At 37.0% G+C, this 16,581-nt stretch overlaps 2 protein-coding genes across 2 annotated transcripts; both read right to left on the minus strand.

Moving 5' to 3' along the window:
- Window positions 1-1,633: 1,633 nt before the first annotated feature.
- chic1 (cysteine-rich hydrophobic domain 1) lies at window positions 1,634-8,919 on the minus strand. The gene is made up of 6 exons (XM_066715120.1): window positions 8,777-8,919; window positions 6,894-6,948; window positions 5,235-5,390; window positions 4,555-4,611; window positions 3,596-3,655; window positions 1,634-2,888 (listed from the first exon to the last, which is right to left on the minus strand). The coding sequence occupies exons 1-6, from the start codon at window positions 8,917-8,919 to the stop codon at window positions 2,838-2,840; spliced, it is 522 nt and encodes a 173-aa protein (XP_066571217.1). The 3' UTR covers window positions 1,634-2,837.
- Window positions 8,920-11,047: 2,128 nt separating this feature from the next.
- cdx4 (caudal type homeobox 4) lies at window positions 11,048-15,671 on the minus strand. The gene is made up of 3 exons (XM_066715121.1): window positions 14,963-15,671; window positions 11,947-12,092; window positions 11,048-11,406 (listed from the first exon to the last, which is right to left on the minus strand). The coding sequence occupies exons 1-3, from the start codon at window positions 15,396-15,398 to the stop codon at window positions 11,173-11,175; spliced, it is 816 nt and encodes a 271-aa protein (XP_066571218.1). The 5' UTR covers window positions 15,399-15,671; the 3' UTR covers window positions 11,048-11,172.
- Window positions 15,672-16,581: the final 910 nt, after the last annotated feature.

A 16,581-nucleotide genomic window follows, 5' to 3' on the forward strand; every position in this document is an offset into this window, starting at 1 on the left:
CGCAGTCAGTCCAGATTTCACCCACACATGCAGAAGTGCAATTTTCAGTCCTATTATCTGGCATTATGTATAGAATTATTATGGCTTTCTAGGTAAACGGGTCCATATAAATTGTAAAGTTACATAAAAATCTCTCTTAAACAAATCTATAGTACATTAATTGCTTGGCAAAACAAACAGGACTATATTACATTCTGTAAACAATGGCAGACCACACTGTACATTGTGTACTAAAGCACTATTTACAGGCTTGGTTCTTGACTCCCCAGTATAAGGTAACTTCCAAAGTGCAGGCAACTATATGATTCTGCATCAAATATGCTCACTAAAATCCAGCATTGCATTTGATTGATGTATAATGTAATATAGTTTTGGCTACAACATAAAGATAACAAAAAACAACCCATTCACTTTTAAGACTATAATTTTCGATTCTACAGTTGTTTTGTTGGTAATGCACTGCAAATATGTGATAACTGGTGATCTTTTTTTAACCTATCTACAATTTTTGAAATGCATCAAACTTTTAAACTGCACCTATAATACTAAATAAACAAGAAATCGAATTACAGACAATAATGGGAAATGGTTAGATTTATAGAAGACTTTCTATATAACTGCATAACCTGGAAGAAATCTTGAAATCTACATTATCTGAATGTATGCCTTCATTTGGTGCGTTATATTTCCACACACGTGGCTTGAGACAGGGCTTTATAGAGCACATGTGAAATACATCCTCCCGAATGTCTGGATTCAATTCATCATGAATTAAAACAGGCTTATAATTTTGGTGGTTATTTAACGGATTTACCTATAAACTTTGTATGTTCTGTACAGGAAGTTGTTCCTTAATTGATATATATTAATTGTCTTTATATTTACATTAATATTTAATATGAATACTCTTATATTGGGTGTAATTTTGCATAATTGCAGAAACAAACAAGGTCATTTTCAACAACATAAACATACATACATATACACTCACCTAAAGGATTATTAGGAACACCATACTAATACTGTGTTTGACCCCCTTTCGCCTTCAGAACTGCCTTAATTCTACGTGGCATTGATTCAACAAGGTGCTGAAAGCATTCTTTACAAATGTTGGCCCATATTGATAGGATAGCATCTTGCAGTTGATGGAGATTTGTGGGATGCACATCCAGGGCACGAAGCTCCCGTTCCACCACATCCCAAAGATGCTCTATTGGGTGGAGATCTGGTGACTGTGGGGGCCAGTTTAGTACAGTGAACTCATTGTCATGTTCAAGAAACCAATTTGAAATGATTCGACCTTTGTGACATGGTGCATTATCCTGCTGGAAGTAGTCATCAGAGGATGGGTACATGGTGGTCATAAAGGGATGGACATGGTCAGAAACAATGCTCAGGTAGGCCGTGGCATTTAAACGATGCCCAATTGGCACTAAGGGGCCTAAAGTGTGCCAAGAAAACATCCCCCACACCATTACACCACCACCACCAGCCTGCACAGTGGTAACAAGGCATGATGGATCCATGTTCTCATTCTGTTTACGCCAAATTCTGACTCTACCATCTGAATGTCTCAACAGAAATCGAGACTCATCAGACCAGGCAACATTTTTCCAGTCTTCAACTGTCCAATTTTGGTGAGCTTGTGCAAATTGTAGCCTCTTTTTCCTATTTGTAGTGGAGATGAGTGGTACCCGGTGGGGTCTTCTGCTGTTGTAGCCCATCCGCCTCAAGGTTGTACGTGTTGTGGCTTCACAAATGCTTTGCTGCATACCTCGGTTGTAACGAGTGGTTATTTCAGTCAAAGTTGCTCTTCTATCAGCTTGAATCAGTCGGCCCATTCTCCTCTGACCTCTAGCATCAACAAGGCATTTTTCGCCCACAGGACTGCCGCATACTGGATGTTTTTCCCTTTTCACACCATTCTTTGTAAACCCTAGAAATGGTTGTGCGTGAAAATCCCAGTAACTGAGCAGATTGTGAAATACTCAGACCGGCCCGTCTGGCACCAACAACCATGCCACGCTCAAAATTGCTTAAATCACCTTTCTTTCCCATTCAGACATTCAGTTTGGAGTTCAGGAGATTGTCTTGACCAGGACCACACCCCTAAATGCATTGAAGCAACTGCCATGTGATTGGTTGGTTAGATAATTGCATTAATGAGAAATTGAACAGGTGTTCCTAATAATCCTTTAGGTGAGTGTATATGCATTGCTATAAAGTTACTTAATGCTTTCTAAGGCTTGCATATTACCAAACCATAACATGTTTGCAGATATTAATTGTGCATAGAGGATACAAAGGTCTGCTAATGTGACATCCCCTCTGTTGTGTTTAAATCTGCATGGGTAGCCTTAAAGTGCAGCCAGATGAATCTGGGAATGTATTTCGCACAACCCTATGTTTATGCACTCTTAAATCTGCTAACGTGGTACAGTTTAGACTGCAAACGGCATAATGCACAAAGGTACCTTATAGTTACCCTGTACAGATATTACATTTGAAGAATCGTGAGAACTTCAGTAGGTTATTCTAGCAGTATTATCCCCAAGACTTAAACACTTTAACATTTCCTTTTTTCACTGCACATTTTAGACCGCACCAGAATCAAGGTTTTCAGTGGCAATTACCTTACTTGTTGTTTGTGCAACAAAGGAGCATGTAAGGACATGTGCAAAATCTGCTCTAAAGCAAAGTGACGGTGTTGCGGTTCTACTGTACAAGGTACTAAGGAGAGTTATTACAACACAGCAGCATAGACCATCTGTCCAACATCTACAAGGCACTAAGGGTAGGAATGAAAGGTCATAAACCAGGACGTCTTGTGAATCTCTTCAGTCAGGTCGAAATATAGGATATTTGGGTAAGAATTCTATAAGAATTACCTGTGGAAGAAAAAAAAATTGAAGGACTGAAAGGAATAGAAAATATTTACATTTCAATGGGAAAAGTGTTCTTATTGTCAACCTGAGCTTGCTACTGCTTTAAGGATAAGAGGAAGAAGTGGTGATTATACTAATTATAACCGCTACTGACTTTCATGTTTTTGTATTTTATACACAAAAAGCCTCATTTCTATATGCCTCTTTACTAGTTCGGAGTGAATTGATTATGATTGACTTCCACTTACTGTCAAAACAGGTTGGACTTCTGTAGGTTTCACTGAAAATTACTGCTCCTTTTGAAACCTTTATGATGTCCTACTCTTCACTGTTTTATTTTGTTTTGCTTTGAAGTGGTACCATTTAAGACACATAGGATAAAGATACAAGCTTCAAGATAGACTTTAGGGTGATATATAGAGAGAATTAATGGTGAAGCAATTGCTTGTATATATAAAATAGATAAAAGCTAATGTATGTGCTTGTGGCTTCCTCGTAAAATGTCTCGCATACAAATCCTGCCCACTTTTCCAGTCTGTATGACATAGGTATAGGTATTGCATGGTTTGCAATATCAATGTATATATTATTTTTCCTAGTAAACTTTTGTTTTTCAGTACAGGTTAAATCTTAAAATATAACCCCCACCACCCCTACATACACACACAAGAAGAACGAAATACACACAAAATTGAAAAACAGCAACTTACATATTCCATCATGTTGCTGCTTTCACATTTCCTTTTACTTAACTTCCAGTGTAGCCCGAGCTGGGTCAGAGAGAGACAAATATCATCAAATCTTACATGACATTATGTTGCATCTATGTGAATAATACCATACCATTACAAGAGCCAAAACAAATTCATCCCAATTCTCAAGTCCGTGCTTCTACTTGAGCTGCAGGATTGACAAATGGTTTATAGCCCCATACTAAATGTTGTCTTAAAATTAAACAGCCAGATAATGCTGGATAATAAATAATGCTCTTTTGGAACCTTAAGCTATTCATGAAAAACCAATGTGGATTTCTAGTGGACAGTCATTTAATAAATTTACTCAATAGCAGTACATTGATACCCTGATAGGGTCTTTTGCCACGGCTAATTCTACGTGGTGTTGTTCGGTGCTTTATTGGTTTGCCTAGGAGCAGCAGGTCCACTGTGTTTCCTATCCATGTCATACATGGCTTCAAGCTATCAATCCTGTCTGAGACTAAACAAAATTAGCCTCTTTTAGCTTAATTGCCCCCCCCCCCCTCAAACTACAGACCCCTCCCATGGTCTGTTTCTCCTCTGTAGCCAACAGATAAGACTCCAAGGTAGCTCCAGGGAAAATAACTAAACTGGAGTATTTGAGGTGATGGGCAGTGTCATATTCACATGTGGACAGTGTTGATGTATTGCAAGTCTCGGTATTGCACTACGAAGTTTAGTGCAGGTGGTGCACATAGTTCAGTTAAACAACAAAAACACTGCATCAATTCCCAGAGGTTGACATGAAATTATGCAATTTACACTTTCAAGAATCTTTGTTATAAATCTTACTCTTTGAAATACTTGTATATTTGTATTAAATTATATAAAAACATCAATTTATGTTTTCCCACTGTAAGCAGAGCAATACACTGCATAAATATAGTTTAACAGCATATTTGCTAGATACATACCTTATGATACAATCTGTTATTTTCCCATTCTAATAATTTCTGAATTGATCTTCTTGTCTAAAATAAACAAATAAAATGTACATTTAAAATGTTTTATTAATTTAAGGCTATGACCTCTATCTGTTTCTTAGATGTACTGCACAGAAATGCATTTAATAGCTTTCCACTTGACATTGTTTGGATCTATATTTTTGCTCTTGGCTAAAAATAATACAAATCCTCATTAGATCATAAACTTGACATGACTCTGGTTCGAATGGAGCCAACTGATTTAGGTAAGCACTGCAAAAGCCAGCAATAAACTTGCAAAACCCAGGTAATACAAAACTCAGTTTTCTTAAAATGGAAACAAACCCTAACAAAAACAAATATGGGATGTGGAGGTGCATGAAAAAGGAATAAAGGAATGAGTCCTATTTAAACCGGTTGTAATTTCCACTCCACTGTCATTACAGTTGAATACAATCACCATCCTATTACACTTTCATGTTTAAACAGTGTTTCGAAGGTGTAAAATTGTAATTATGTGCTCCACCTCTAATAATAGACAGGCTGTTATCTCACTCAGTACTGTAATCCTCTATAATTAATGAACACATCGAACTGAAACTGAAAGACTGCACAGAATGAGCACAACAACATATACTGCATAAGAACATGAGGATAGTGGGGATACTTACTCTTTTGTTAAGACAAATTACAGGCCACAAACTGCAGCCCAATGTGCAGCAGCAACAAAGGCAGCCACAAAGCATCCACTTTACATTAACAGGCAAGTTCTTCTTCAAGCATGCATTGACTCGGCCGATACTCGTCTTGAATTCTTCTGGAGCAACCTGTATTAGCAGGAATTAAAAGGGGGGGATAGATTAATGAAATAATAGATGCTTCTCTCTTTACACAAAAACTTTCTAATCCACTTATCATTTTAGTTTTTTGCAGGGTGAGTTACTAATGTTACAGTGTCTCAATTATTTTTATAATCTCCAGACTAAAATATGATGTCAATGAACAACATAAATTCGGCTGTTCAGTGTGCCTGTCCTTTAAATGAGACAAACGCCTAAAGTATTGATGAGAAAATGGCTGCATTTGCAGCGTCTGTGCCTCTGATCTTATGACAGCTACATCAAAGGTAATTAAACGCACCCCCTCCACAAAACCAAAAAGTACATATTTGCGGATCTGTTCCGAGATCTGATGAAATCTTTAAATTGTATGTTTGTACATTGCTTGCCAAGCTTTTGTCTTTTTAGGCCACAGGGGGACAAAAAGGGTAGATAAGCATACCGCCCATGGCTGAACAGTCCACACAGAATGAATGGGTGCCCATTCCTTTCCGGGTATGTACGCCATAAAACTGGGGTCGTAATCTTTTATGACAGGATGCAAAGGTCTCTTTGCAAACAGCGAAAGACTAAGTATAAAGCCCAGCAGGCCTGATCTGCACCCTTCAATCATCGTAATCATGAGCCCTCATCCATCACATGTCACCCTGGGTCACAATACTGGAGGTACACTTTATTGCCCTGCACTTCCCTATGCCCCATCATCCCCCTATGGCCTTTTTGTGTTTCAGAGTCCAGGCCAGGAAGCTTTCCTTTCTTCTGTATGGTTCAGTCTTTCTGTCATTATTGTGTCACCTGGAGCTGTGTTCTGCGACACTGTGGGTTTTCACTAACACTGTCAAAAGATGGCTTACTCATTGACAGACTTCAACTCTCACCACTCTCTTAAGATACACTAAGTCTTTATTTGCCTTCTACAAAAATAAAATCAATACAAGCAGGATCATTTTGTTGGCTATCCTTTTCCCCACGTTGGGATACTTCAAATATAAAGTATTTATTTAATAATCCTTTGTTTAACTAACTTCAAAACATGAATTTGGCAAGCGATTGCATAAGATAATATTACAATATTAGAGTTATACAATGACGATAAGAAGTTACATGACATAATATTTCTAAGACAAATCTGAAAAGAATAAATAGTTCCTGTGTGATTCAACAATACACCTGAAAAACAGGTATATCTTCAGTCCAATAACTGTCAGTTTGGTGGAATGATAAATAAATTATCTGAAGTGACTATACTGAGATTTTGTGAACATTATTTTTCCATAGAAGACAAATGGAAAGACACTGATATATATATATAACATATGTAATCATTAATGTATTTCTCAGCAGCTACAGATGTCCAGAGCTTTATCACTACACAATTACATCTTCACATTGAGAATAACTGGTTACAAAATGTAGGCTATTGTATACTTCGGTCAACCTTTTCTTTAAATAAATCAGGTATACTTTAATGCACACAAACTCGGATATCACCTTTCCAGTAAGAACTGATGGAAACTCAGTGTCAAATTTGTTGCTCAGGCCAAACCTTTAAAAAAAAAAAAAAAAAAAAAAAAAAAAAAAAAAAAAGGAACAATTAAGAAAATACACATTAGGTTTACGTTATAGTAACTGGAACAAAGTATTACAGTTGACATACAATTGTTGTACATTAACATGAACCCCAACCCTGTGTAAAACCCATCTGTTAATGCAGCTGCTGGGCAGGGTACAGGTCTAAGGTGTGGAGAAGATTAAATGTTAGGCTTATGGCCAGGTTTATTTACGGAACCTGTGTAAGGGTTACATATTGTAGAGTCATTGTAGGGTGATATTTAAGTTAAGCTACATTTGGACAAGAATGAAATGTAGGACAGCGGTAAGGGTTAATATTTGGAACTCCCATTAAGCATAGACATTGGTGGTAGAGTAAGACAACGTCTACACTAATATGCATTTAAGTCATATTAATGGTCTTTAAATTGAACTTATAGTGCTTAGTACATTTTGCGTCCATACTACAGAGAGTCTACTATCTCAGTTTCCAATGCGATCAGTTAGAGGTGTGATGTATCGGTTGAATCTAACAGCACATTGTGATATAAGCTAGTGTTGCATCCCCCCCCAAAGCCCTTCCCCTACAGGGTAGACATTCATTTCAACCCGTATCACGACTTCAAACTGAACTGCACCCCAACAGCAAAGACATAATTCACTAAGGCTGTTCACTCTGGTCCCAAAGTCTCAGCCTAATGCTTTATAAACCCTAAACTCAAACCCTCTCCCATCATTAGAACTAGCCTAAAACACAGCGGACACTCTCTTGGGTATCTGACCACCTACACCTTGATCTGAGGGAGCTTGATCATTTAACTTAACAAAACAGCCTACTATGACTTTTAAGCCATAGCATTAGAAATGCCATTTAAACCAATGCTTTGAAGAATATTGTATAGTAGCCTATTCATCCTATCAGAGGCAGAGATCTTGTTAATATATTTCCCATTCTGAAACCATGGAGAGAATCTAGCCGAAATTATCTTCTTAAAAATAATTCTACTTCTGGGAGAGTGCAGCTATCAGGATGTCATTTCTGGTTTGGAATCCAGACACTGCTTTTGTGTAATATCCTTGTAGTTGAAACTGGTGGTGCTGAACTGGTGTTCACCAAGTTAATTGATAATGGCTATAAGGCTGCCCCATGCAGTGGTAGGGATTTAAACCGAAGTGACAGCTCTTGCACTGATTGCCATTATTTTGTTGCATTTTGTAAATCGATACAGGGACGAAAACAAATAGAATTCAATGTTTTTCCTGTATATATCTAACTACGATTCTCTCTAACACTTAAACTAGGTGTGTGTGTATATATATATATACAAATATACATACATATTATATAATATATATATATATATATATATATATATATATATATATATATATATATATATATATATGAGGAACATCCGTTAATAATTCACCATTACATTTTTTTAAAACTCTTGAGGATTATATAGAGTGGCTGATTAAAAGCTCTTAATAATCGTGGCTTATGTTACCATAGAAGTCTGTGTGTTTATACCAATATGTGTGGTATATCTATATATATATATATTGGATATTTAATTGTTTTATACAATACACAGGGTTAGAGCACACATTGTGACGCGAGACCTGTTGATAAAGGTGAGAGCATGTAAAATAAGAAAGACCTGGTATACCCCGCCTGCAGACGCTGCCACTTCGCAGGAAAATGCCTGGCTTCAGGCCCGGCCTACTCACAGCTAGAACAAAAACATTCAATGCAACAGAGCACAGGTAACGGAATAACCTCAACCCCGCTAAAACAAAATGCCGTTTCCCCCGGTGCTTACACGGTGATGTGCCCAGCCCCCCGCATTATAACGGGCTCCGGGCAGTATCTGGCTAGCTGCTCCTCGCTCACTACCCGCTCCTCCTCCTCGTCCAGTTCATAGATGGTATCGAAGTCCGCCATGTTGGGCAGTAAGACGCTCATGACGTCACTGCACTGGCAGGAACGCGTCACCAAGAGATATAAAGCTTCGCCGGGGGGTGAGAGTGGGCAGTGCCAGCTCTGCTGCACTGACACTGTATATGCATCTCACAGGTACATATATCTGCACCACGTTGTTGCAGAAGAGCAGATCGCAACTATAGTTTTTGAGGTTTAGCCGTATTGTCTTGTATGCAATTTGTAATGAATGCAGTGTGCTATTCCCTTGATTCCGATATACTAGCTTAGCTGGGCCTATTCCATAACACTGAGATTCTCTATATTATACATTGCACATTTCTAAGGTATTTATTTCCCCAAGAAACCATCACACATAATTTAATAAAATTTATTACAGAATTTATATAATTGAGTGTCGGAAATTAAAGGTTTGAAAGCTTAAACATTTAAATGTAAAAGCTTCAGTCATTGCAGTTATATGTGTGTGTGTGTGTGGAAAACGAAAGAGTACGAATCTCTTGCAATCTCGTGGTTAATGATCCTAAAGACATTAGCCAATTTTATAGACCCTGGGAATAGCAGTAAAACAAGACCTTTGAACCGATTCACTGCGGCAACTTTATCACCAACCGCATGGACAACAAAAGATAGAAGAAAGAATTCAGAATTATTCATGAAGCTTACATACTTGTCTTTCAGTTCATTTTCATAACATTGTCCTAAATAATAACACCAAAACAACACAAATAAAAAGGCGAAGAAATTAATCTAAATGTTGGAATGCAATACCCCGAGTAATCAAAAATGTGTGTTATTTTACGAGTTAAAGAGACATAAAATAAAACCTATGGCAGGAGACATTTAATAGCCGATATGCAGAAAAGAACTAGCACTTTGAGAGACAGGAGCTTTTTATATGAAAATATATATTTCTCCTTGTCCAAAGAAATCACCATATGGCCATATCCTATATTCTAAATGCAACTATTAGCTTTTATTAAATTGTTTATTATGTGTTTTAATTTATATTAAAAACAAATATCAAATTAAGTTGGATCCTAGTGATGAATCTTATTTTTTGTGATTAATTCGTTCGTTTATTTACCATATTATTGCTAAACTCACACGACGCACAGAATTGAAATCTAAAATTGAGACAGGAGTCTACGACATTTTCGTTCTTTTTCGTTTCTGTTCTATAAGTAAATCCATATTTGACTATTCAATTTTTTTTATTACGCTTTAACACAATTTACTTTGAAAATGTTATTTAATTAAGTTTTCTATGCAATCCAACCTGGCTTGAGATTTTTGGGTGAAATTTTCCACCGATTATAAACACTCTAAAAACATAATACGAAACTGAACGAAAGGTTTTATCTAGGCCTATTCCTGTCATTTTCACCTTCATTCCCTACACGATAATGGGACATTTAATTACATTTCCAAGTTAATCTTGAATTTCCAAGTTAATCTTCAGGACGCTTATATTGGTTTGTCTCACAATCAGAAAACGAAAAATATATTAAAAGAGAACGTAGATAAATACATTTTCTCGCTCACGGGCAAATAAATGCAGTAATGAAATCATTTTTAATTACAAAGACTTTTATTTACAAATTCCACGTTCATTAAATGTACCCGTATCAATTAACGTATACAGAAAAATTGCACCTGTCTCACACAATAAAAGACACATAAAACTGCATAAAAACTAGCGGAAACGACACACAAGCATGTTTTTATAACAGTCTGGTAATTTAAAACACAAATAAATGTTTCCGACTCCTGTCTTTTTGAGGTTTATCACTTCCAGTCTTGGAAATGGAAGCAATCCAATCTCTCAAAATATAAGGCCATTAGTGTTCAAATTAAAAAAAAAAAATGTACCTGATTTTTTTAATTTGTATTTTAAATTTACAAACACTTATGTTTTATACATTCACCATACGTAGGCTACAGAACGATATTTATATCTTAATAAACAAACCATTGAAAACAATCTCGTTTCTGAAACAGACACGGACTTCTGTATTCTTATTATTTTTTCCAAACTAAACTAATAATAAAAACAATATGTAGAAGAGCCTCCAGCATTATTTGACTTGATTTTTGGCCATTTAAAAAGTCGAAGGTGTTGCGCCTTGGTATCCCACAAAATATTCTCGCTTAATTGTCTTGCTTTTCTGGTTTTATTTTCATCCCTGAAAAGCTCGAGTTGACCTTTGGCAGCATGGTGTCCTTGCGGTGTGACGGAGTGCTCAGTTTGGTTCCAAGTTCGGATTCGGATTCGGTTTACTGGGTCACAGTAACTTGCTGTATATTCCCAATTGGCGGTAAGGTGTTCAATCCAGCAGGGGGGTAAATAGATCCATGAATATCCGAGGGGCTGAGTGAGCCAGGCACCGGGAGAGGACTCACAGATCCTGGGTCGCTGTGCACCGAGCCCCCACTGCCGTCAGATTGACCCATCTTCTTCTTAATCATTTTCCTCTCCTTGGCTCTGCGGTTTTGAAACCAGATCTTCACCTGTAGATTAAATGAATGAATGAATTAGATTTTAACGATAAATCCGTGGAATTTATATTACAGTGGTTCTCAACCCTGGTCCTAGATGGACTGCTACCCTGATGGTTTTTGTTCCAACCAAGCTCTCAATTACTTTATTGAACCCTTAATTGAACGAATAATTCCCTTACATTTGACTTATGAAATTGTGTAACTGATAACAAGTTGGATCCTTAGTAAGATAAGTACAGTGTCATACTTCACTTAAAACCCCTACTGTTTGAAATAATGAAAAGGCTCTGAATTAGGAAATTGTTAGTTAAATTTAGGGCTCAATTAAGTCATTTATGAGGTTCATGGGAGAAAAAGTTTCAGGAATGTGCTATTCTAAAACGGTTTATTAAGGGCACACATTGATAGTCCGAAATTGAAGGAAGATTGCTTTTATTCGTTTTACCACATAGACGAATGTCTTCCTTTATCTTAAATATACTGAACTAACATGCCACTTTTATAGGCACCACCCCCTTAAAATAATGTTAAAGATTGTGTTGTTTCTACCTGTCGCTCTGAGAGTCCGAGGTTCACGGCCAGCTCTGACTTTCTTCTGATTGTGATGTATCTGTTGTAATGAAACTCTTTCTCTAATTCCAGTCTCTGGTGGTCTGTGTAAACAACTCTGTACTTCTCCTTCGTCCTCGTTTTACCTGTTGAATAAAACATAAATACAAGTAAATGTAAAAACGAGTTAGTTGTGAAAATAACTGCGGTCTACATTTGCTTGGTTCTTCTGAATGTTAAGTAACACATTAAATATCATAGACTAAAGTGCAGTTACATTATTGCAGGTTTAAGTCTATAAAATGCCATTTAGCAAATACTTTGTTGCTTTTTATTATATTTTATAACTTACAATTGTGAACTTCAAATGTTATAGTTTCGCAGAATGTATTTAAAAGTGATTTATTCAACATTATGTTTCTCTCCGTGCACTCCAATCTCAGTTGAAAAATTGGATGTTTCAGTATATAGGCATTTAAAGTAAACAAAATAAGTCCTATATTAATATCTAGTTTTACTGCCTGAGAAGGATGTTTATTGTGCAAAGTGTGAAGTTGTTACATGTCCGTATTTGTTAAATGTTAGTTTTTAAGGAAACGTTTTAAGGAAACGACCCACACTTTTGGGTCACTAAAACTATGATGCTAAAGTATTTGTATATTAAAATTAATATATGAAATCGTTTTGTAATGTGATGGTCAGTTTCACTTTGTGACCAGATGTATGTAAATTGTGCTTCTGATCTTCTTTGATGTGACTTTTTGAACAAACTGCAGAACAAAGACACTTGGAGAAGTTACCTAAACTGCATTGATGTGTTAAAAGGCAACACACGCCACACAAAGGAGGTACAAGGCGATACTATCCAAGAATCTCCTCTGGCCTAAATCAGGCCCGTCGTGTTTGATTTACAAACCAGAAACACAAAGTCGGCGCCCTTTCATCTCTGGAAAAAGGAATTAAAACCACGACAAGCATTTTGAACTGAACATTTTCTTTAATATATACTATATAACAGTGTAATATTATACATCCGATAGGACATTTTATTCGTTTCCCCATTTACAGTTTGAGCAAAACTCATTTTATGTTGAAAAACCCTTGTCAGCATTCCAAGAGGGATGGAAAGTAAACATCTAAATTTAAAATATAACAGTTGCATTTAATTAAAATGTAATGGATATTCTGAGGAGATACACATTTCACTACTCCCGATGTGAAATGCATGTACCTGTCCTAGGAAACACCAAGTCCTTCTATTATAATAAACCATTTGCATTTGAAAAAGCCCTGGTAATGCTTACACAAAATTGTGGGTTAAATTTCAACAGCATTCGCAAATATGACCAATGCTTTTGGACTGTGGCACTATTCAGTTTGGCCATAAAATTCAGAAAGCGTTACTCTGGAGACAATGCGGCAAGGACGAGAGATCTTTATTTGCTGTGAAAATCATCACCCTTTCCGGCAATATAACTCCTGAAGAATGGGAACCGAGGAAAAGACTGGGGTGCATATCAAAGTAAAAAGAAGTGTTGAAAGGGACCGCCGCCTGAATATGACAGATAACCCTCAAAACCTCAGGACAATGTAGCCCAGGAAAATACTAGACCTCACATCTAGTTTACGGGAGAAGGAAAATTTGCATTACAAGTACTGCTGGCGCCTCTTCGCAACACTGGCCTTACCACTTAATAAGTGGAAGAAAAAAAAAACACAAAATACGAAACAAAAATGTATTGGCAACTCTGACCCCACGAACCTTAGCAATTAATGTACAGCACCAATTATTTGGATCATAAAAAATGTCAAATGAAAAACGCAAACCAATGCCAGCGCAATATTCTTTCTTAATGACCATTTATTAATAAACCCATCCTTCACCCTTATGTATTGTTTCGTTTGATATATACCATATACAGAGGTAATTAATTGCCCATGTGCACAACATTTTGTGTGCAAGACTAGTTATATCACATGCATCATATAATAGTAAATAGATGTATAAACAGATAAACAAATAGCCTAAACAACGGCTTCATTACGAATAGCTTTTTTTAGTAAATGATATGCTCCAAACATTCAGCCACACAATACATTTTGCTATTTATTTATTTTTTAATTTACCCTACTCCATATATTATGTAACAGAATACATTACACTACTAAAATGTACCATTTACATTTTATTTTAAGATTAAATACACAAAGACAACAAAAGTCTGACTAAACTATTTATAGTTGATACACGTTGCCTGCTCTCAAACTATTTAAATTATTCTGGGATTTTCACCAGACTAATGAAATTAATTGTATTAGTTATCTAACTAAGACAATAATATGGCCAAACTATATATATATATATATATATATATATATATATATATATATATATATATACACACACACACACATCTGTGAAGAAGCCATCACTGGATCACTTTAGTTTTGACAGATTCAATGACAGACTATGCAGGTTTCATTGATTTGAGACCTGCATAGTTAGCGAAGTTTGAAGTTTGAATTATGTGGAAACAATATTGAAATCCCACTGAAATTCATGTTTGGAAACTTGATTGAACTAAAATCAATGGCCATGGTGTCCTCGTCTGAACCACTTCAGAGGTGATGTATGAGTGTCCCAGTTTATGTCAACGTCTATAAAACATAATGGCTTAAGAAAAGTTTACTCATGGACGTCGGCTAAATAAATAATTACGCCGTGACAAATGACCACACTTCCGGCGCTCATTTATGGAGGTTAAATGGTTTCTTGTCACAAAGACGTGTTGTGTCAGATGAACTAAGCAACAATCAATGGCTCTGTATGTATACGACCTTATCATCTGTCCACCAGTGTTATATTGAGTGTTATTGTGACGTTTCAGCGATTGTAACAGGAAACATTCAGTAAGGAGCAACACTACACAAAATACACATTTTGATATAATATGAATACGAATGCAAATTAACCATCCATGCACCCGTTTTGAACCATAAAGAATAGCCGACTTACCGGTTGACGAAGACTGAACCGTTTTTCTCATCCATTCGTAGGAATTGCGCCGTTCCCTATCCGGGGACAGCTGAGCCACTGATACATTTTCCGGGGGTGGCGGTAATACTCCAGTTCCAGGAGGGTGCATTGAGTTGTAATCGGGGGAGCAATAGGAAACCTGCCCGGGCGAAGAGCTGCTCATGGGCGCAGATAAAGTGTTGGGAGGTCCGAGCCCGTAGGCGCCCCAGTCTTCCCTTGGCGCGCCATATGGAGATGCCCAAGCTGCCGAAGACTGTGCGTGGCTATCCATATTGGGCACATGATGATATCCCGTATAATCGGAGTACTGTGGAGTGGAAACAAAGTTCTGTGCTGGCAGGTTGATGCCTGAGCGCCGGACAGGTCCTTGGTGATACATGCTGCCTTCTTTATCCAAGAGGTATCCAACATACATGTTTACAAAAAGAGGGCACTTGCTATGGCGACATAATTTTAACCCAAGGATCGCCTGTCTGAAGTCTCTCTCTTGGCTCCAACAGCCTCTGCTCCGGTGTGGTGTAGTCCGACACTCTGCTGGTCGTGCAATGTACTTCCTGATGTGCTTCAATCACACATGATTAAGCACTGTTGACAAGCTGCTGGTGGCAACGCTATACCATGGCCCGCCTGACGTCAGATGAATCCCCAAACCCATAAGATTTGCATTCAAATGAAGACATGATAACCCCGCCAAACCCACCTTGGTGCTACCCCTGACGCTTTCTTGACGCATCAGTATCCATTTCCACCTCCTCCCAGCTCCGTGCACTTAACACTACGGTACATATCAGTGAATCCAACTGGCGCCACTTACAACCATTTTCCCTGTGTCAAAGTCCTCATGTTCGTTCATTCGTTTAAGTACAATATAATTGCACGAAATCTTAAAATGATAAAATGTTAATAAACTCATTTTTTATTTACTTATAACAAATACTGTAATATTTCTAGGATGGACTATTTTAGTTTAGGGCTATACTTGAATCAGTTGGAGGGTTAAGAATAAGAAGGACTTAAATAATCTGCAATCCTGGTGCTGATGAGTTTTAGACAATTTAGAGTTACGCATTGATTTAATTTTATTTAGCAAGAAAATTCATATTAATACGCAACTCCAGGACCAAACACTAACGTAAACCCATAAGAATAAGCATTGTCATAATCATTCGCTCATATATGCATTTTTTGTTTGCATGCGTTTAGAAAGAGTTTTACAAACTGTTCACGAAATCTGGTGTATAATTGTTTAATATCACAGTCAAAATGTCATGTGAATGAAACCTAAATATATTTGAAATATTTGTAATCAGCGACAGGGGGTGGGGGGGAACAAACCTCAAATTTTACATTGTCAGACAAAATAAAAATCAGCTGGACAATATAATTATGTAGCCTACTTTACTGGGCAGCCAGGTAGTTAAAGCATGTGATTGTTTCTTTAAACTCTCATGCAATAGTTCAAGGTTTTATTGCTTGTTCCATGTTGGAGTATATAAAAGCTGTTAATATGGGAACGTGACATTTCCACACTCTCAGGCCACGATTTACGCCTGACAACGTGCGGGATATTTGTTAAAAAGATGCTCCTGCAAAAGAGG

Source organism: Amia ocellicauda, chromosome 10, assembly GCF_036373705.1.
Source record: "Amia ocellicauda isolate fAmiCal2 chromosome 10, fAmiCal2.hap1, whole genome shotgun sequence".
In the NCBI taxonomy this organism is placed as follows: domain Eukaryota; kingdom Metazoa; phylum Chordata; class Actinopteri; order Amiiformes; family Amiidae; genus Amia; species Amia ocellicauda.

Bases quoted from the DNA above. Each gene is read 5' to 3' on its own strand.
- chic1 (XM_066715120.1), bottom strand. From the start codon at position 8,919: ATGAGCGTCTTACTGCCCAACATGGCGGACTTCGATACCATCTATGAA. The intron at 5,391-6,893 runs GTGATATCCGAG...CTGCTAATACAG, and splicing joins CATCAGTTCTTACTGGAAAG to GTTGCTCCAGAAGAATTCAA. The intron at 4,612-5,234 runs GTAAGTATCCCC...TGTTTATTTTAG, and splicing joins TAATTTGTCTTAACAAAAGA to ACAAGAAGATCAATTCAGAA.
- cdx4 (XM_066715121.1), bottom strand. From the start codon at position 15,398: ATGTATGTTGGATACCTCTTGGATAAAGAAGGCAGCATGTATCACCAA. The intron at 12,093-14,962 runs GTAAGTCGGCTA...TTTATTCAACAG, and splicing joins GGTTCAGTCTTCGTCAACCG to GTAAAACGAGGACGAAGGAG. The intron at 11,407-11,946 runs GTAGAAACAACA...TTTAATCTACAG, and splicing joins TCGGACTCTCAGAGCGACAG to GTGAAGATCTGGTTTCAAAA.